Here is a 4,336-nt window from a genome sequence, read left to right as displayed (position 1 = left end):
GGCTGGGGAGTTCCCTTCTTGAAAGCACAGAGGTGGAAAGGGATCTCAGAGTCATTATTGACTCCAAAATGAACATGAGCCGCCAGTGCCAGACCGCAGCCAGGAAGGCCAGCCATACCTTGTCATGCATCCAAAGGTGCATCTCAAGCCGGTACAGAGAGGTGATACTCCCCCTCTATGACTTTGGTCAGGCTGCAGTTGGAGTACTGTGTCCAGTACTGGGCACCGCACTTCAAAAGGGATGTGGCCAGCCTGGAGAGGGTTCAGAGGAGGGCCACCCACTTGGTGAGAGGGCAGCAGGACAGGTCCTATGAGGAGAGACTGAAGGACCTGAACCTGTTCAGCCTCAGCAAGAGGAGGCTGAGGTGGGGGACCTGATGGCTGCCTACAAGCTCATCAAGGGGGATCAACAGCAAATAGGCAGAGCCCTTTTCTCCCCAGCACCACCTGGGGTGATGAGGAACAATGGTCATAAGCTGATGGAGAATAGGTTTAGGTTGGAGATCAGAAGCCAATATTTTACAGTTAGGGTGGCCAGAATCTGGAACCAGCTTCCCAGGGAGGTGGTCCTCGCCCCTACCTTGGGCATATTCAAGAGGAGGTTGGACAATCACCTCTCTGGGGTCTTGTGAACCCAGCATTCATTCCTGCCTAGGGTGTCAGGCTAGATGATCTGTTCAGGTCCCTCCTGACCCTAGCTACTCTGAAACTATGATGTGGGCCTGTGGACCAGGGGTTGAGCACCCCTGCTCTAGAGAGATCTGGGTTACTGTTTTTCATATATAGTATATGCTTCTGCCACTGTTGGAGCAAGAGCACTGAGCTAGAATGAACCATTGGTCTGATCCAGTATGGCACTTATGTTCTTATATTTGAAGACTTCTTTCATGTCTTCTCCTAATTGCCTTTTCCTAAAGCTGTGCGTGCCTATTTCTTTCAATCTGTCTTCATATGGCTTGCCTTTCAAGGCCTTTATCACCTTTGTTGCCTGCCTCAATACCTTCCCTGGCTTCTCCACATCCTTTTAAAAACAAGGAGCCCAGAACTTCACAGCATAGGAGTTAACTGGCTGGTTCTCGCTCCTACCCTGGGGGTCTTTAAGAGGAGGTTAGATGAGCACCTTGCTGGGGTCATTTGACCCCAGTACTCTTCCCTGCCACGGCAGGGGGTCAGACTTGATGATCTGCTCAGGTCCCTTCCGACCCTACCAACTATGAAACTAAATGATTAGTCATTCACGCTTACCTTAAAAATCTATTAAAGCTAATTGAAGCTTCACTTCAGTTGGTTTCTTTTTTCTAGCAATTCAGCAGCGCAGATTTTAAATTCCAATTTAATTAACCCTATGTAACTTTTCTACAATATGCAAAGCTTTATGGAGCTGGAGCATAAGTAACGGCCTCTAAGAGGTACTAGCTTGCTGAACTAGCCTAATCCAGTTTATTGGTCGGACTTCCTTCATTTTTCCTCCTTTGCTTCTGAGAGGATGGCCATAACCTTTATTTATTTTGCCAAAGGGAAAACATCGGCTTCTGCTTTGTTAGTTTTTAGGATAAATGTTGAGTATCTGCCATGTATCTAATCAGGAGCACAAATAAGCATTTTTCTTCCTAATGTTGTTCTTTAATTGAACATGCTGTTTGATATCTGTCAGAAACCGTTTTCTTCAGGAGCTTAAATATTCGTGTTTTCAGATATCATTTTTATACATTTTGGGTATAAAGGTTTAAATGTTTTAAGATGAACATTAGTTGTAATTAGTTCATTGGCTTTATGGCGCATCTGATTCATCAGCATCGTAAATTATAGGTTGTACATTGCAGCAAGGGGGGGGGGAAAATTCTATGGCTATCAGAATCTGTGATTGTTGACTACCAGGGATTTAGACAGTTACAACATTACCTGTTCCTGTTGGGCATTCAGATGGCTCCCTTGGATTCATTTAAAAAAGGAACAAGTATGTTGTTTTTACTGAATAGCTATTAGAAAAATCTGAAACTTTTATTTTGGAGCATTCACTTTGTAAATAACTGTGTTCATCCCGATAAGTAGTTCTGTTTTTGAGTGAGTATAGCATTATTATTAATCGTGTGTAAACATTAATTTGGATTGCTAACAGTTTAAAAAATTCATCTTGTTGCAGAAAACTCTGAAAGAATATCTCTCCAGCTCCATTTAGCTTTAACTTCAGATGCACCGTGGGTTCAGTGTCCCAGCCACTTAGAGCTCATGAATCAGTGCAGGCATATAAACATAAGGGTGGATCCTCGTGGCCTGAGGGAAGGACTACACTATACGGAGGTACTTTTAGACAAAAGAATATTCCTCTTCTCCCTTTCTTGTCTTTTTCTTCAGACTTTTGGAAACCATTTTTAATAAATAGCACCCTAGGTTTTATTTATACCCATTGTATATTCATTTAAAAGTTGACCAATATCATATTTGTTTAAAAAAAATGTTAACATGTAGTGGTTTTATGCAGGAGACAAACTATATGTTCTTTATCTCTCCTGATTTTTGCAAATGTTTGCTTCCCTGCCTCTTGTGGGCTAAGCTTAAGTATTGATAGAGTAATTACCTTTTGCTGGTGATAGTAACAGATTCATCAGTGATGTGGGGCAAGATTTAAACTGAAATTAGTTTCTATTCAGTTAATTAAGCCTGTCATGTGGAGACAGCTACACATTTGGGTGGATGTTGAATATGCAATTTAATTTAATGATCTTTTTCATTATTTTAATTCTTTCTTATTTTAAACTTCTTTTCTGAAGCGTCAGAAAGATATTTAAGCAAGTATTACAGCTTCTATAAATTTAATGAATGGTAATTATAAAGATTAGCAATGCTTTGCAGTTACTCTATTGCAGCTTATAATATATCACTTTAGATTTGCTTCTAAACATGCCTTTATGTGATTGCTTTGGTAATACTTAAAAAAAAAAAAAAAAAAAAATTCTTTTCCAGGTGTGTGGTTATGATATAGCAATGCCTAATGCAGGCCCTTTGTTCAGAGTTCCAATAACTGTTGTTATACCAACAAGGTCAGTAGCTTTGACTTATTTTTAATGTACTTAAATTTAATTTGATTGTTATTGCTTTAGTCCATTTTTATTGCTTTTCTCGTTTTGCTGAATATAAAATATACCAGAACATGATGTTTTGACCTAATTTTCTCAGCTGTTCAAGCATTTCACAATATTTCCAATCTTCTGCTCCTATGGGTAGGGGCCTGTATGTGAAATTAGAAAACGTTGATTGTCCCATCCTAGATATGGAGGTGGCTGTTGATTTGATATAATTCTTATCACTTGGTGATGCTTCCTGAAGATGCAAATACCATAGAAGAGCTTGGTAGGGGAGGTTGAACACTCATAGAGCTTCAATCCTAAAGTCATAATGATTTGGCTCATTCCATCTCCCACGAGAGACATATTGAGTCTACAGGGTGTCACATACCATCATGAGAAACACTGTTGGCCTGTGAAAAGAAACTAGGTATAACTTTATGAGCAGGTCCTCATAAAGACACTATTTGCTATATAACAACAATCATGAAGCTCATTCTTCTGTGAAGCGTTATTTCTCTTGAAATAGTCGGTGAGAGCAAACAAAGGGTAGTCATAATCCAAATTGATAAATGTCACTTGTTCCTATCTAGCTTTGTCAGGCCATGGGTATTTAAACACCCAGCAAGACTTTAAGACTTCTAAATAAAATTCAGTTTGACATTTTGTATAGCTAATACATTTTTAAATTTATACCCACAGAGTAAATGAATCCTCAAGCTATGACCTTTCATATACTGATGTGCATTTTAAGCCTGGTCAAATCCGAAGGCACTTTATTGAAGTTCCTCAGGGAGCTACATGGACTGGTAAGAAAAACAAATGTGCAAACTTAAATGTTATATTGTTCAAATATTCCAGTAACTCTCTTTGAAAGTAGTCATATTTTTTCCAGAGTAAGTACTCCAGGGTTTTATCTTTTGTTGTTGTTGTTTTTATTCTAAGCCAACGATGAGATATATTTATAAATTGTGTTTTTCCTTTTTGTTTGGGGGGGCATAGTTTTTGGGGTTTTGGAAGGAAAGTAAGGTGCGTTGTTGGGGATATTTTGGTGTAAGCTGTGTTTGGAAGAATGATACGTTTGGAAACCACCTTATTCTGTCTAGTCCTCTGTATACTATATGGAAAAATTCTAAATAAATGGGTGAATCACTCCATGAATGCTGCAGAGGCTGGGGGGCACGCCAAGGTGACTGGCAGCCACAGGGGGGGGGGGGGGGCCAACCAGCGGCAGGCCAGCGCCACAAGTGGCGGGGACAGCTGGGCGCCCC

The 4,336-nt window shown here is 40.2% G+C and overlaps 1 protein-coding gene across 4 annotated transcripts in view; it reads left to right on the top strand.

Moving 5' to 3' along the window:
• Window positions 1-4,336, top strand: part of TPP2 (tripeptidyl peptidase 2) — an 86,080-nt gene that overhangs the window by 35,892 nt on the left and 45,852 nt on the right. For all 4 annotated transcript variants that reach the window (XM_025211589.1, XM_006030048.3, XM_006030049.3 and 1 more), the window contains exons 14-16: window positions 2,144-2,301; window positions 2,965-3,041; window positions 3,768-3,874. In XM_025211589.1, the coding sequence (XP_025067374.1) occupies window positions 2,144-2,301; window positions 2,965-3,041; window positions 3,768-3,874 (342 nt within the window). The remainder of the gene's footprint in view (window positions 1-2,143; window positions 2,302-2,964; window positions 3,042-3,767; window positions 3,875-4,336) is intronic.

The sequence above is a fragment of the Alligator sinensis genome, unplaced genomic scaffold (genome assembly GCF_000455745.1).
Source record: "Alligator sinensis unplaced genomic scaffold, ASM45574v1 scaffold593_1, whole genome shotgun sequence".
In the NCBI taxonomy this organism is placed as follows: domain Eukaryota; kingdom Metazoa; phylum Chordata; order Crocodylia; family Alligatoridae; genus Alligator; species Alligator sinensis.
The sequence above is the reverse complement of the archived record's forward strand: the minus strand, read 5'-3'. Positions and strand labels throughout refer to the sequence as shown.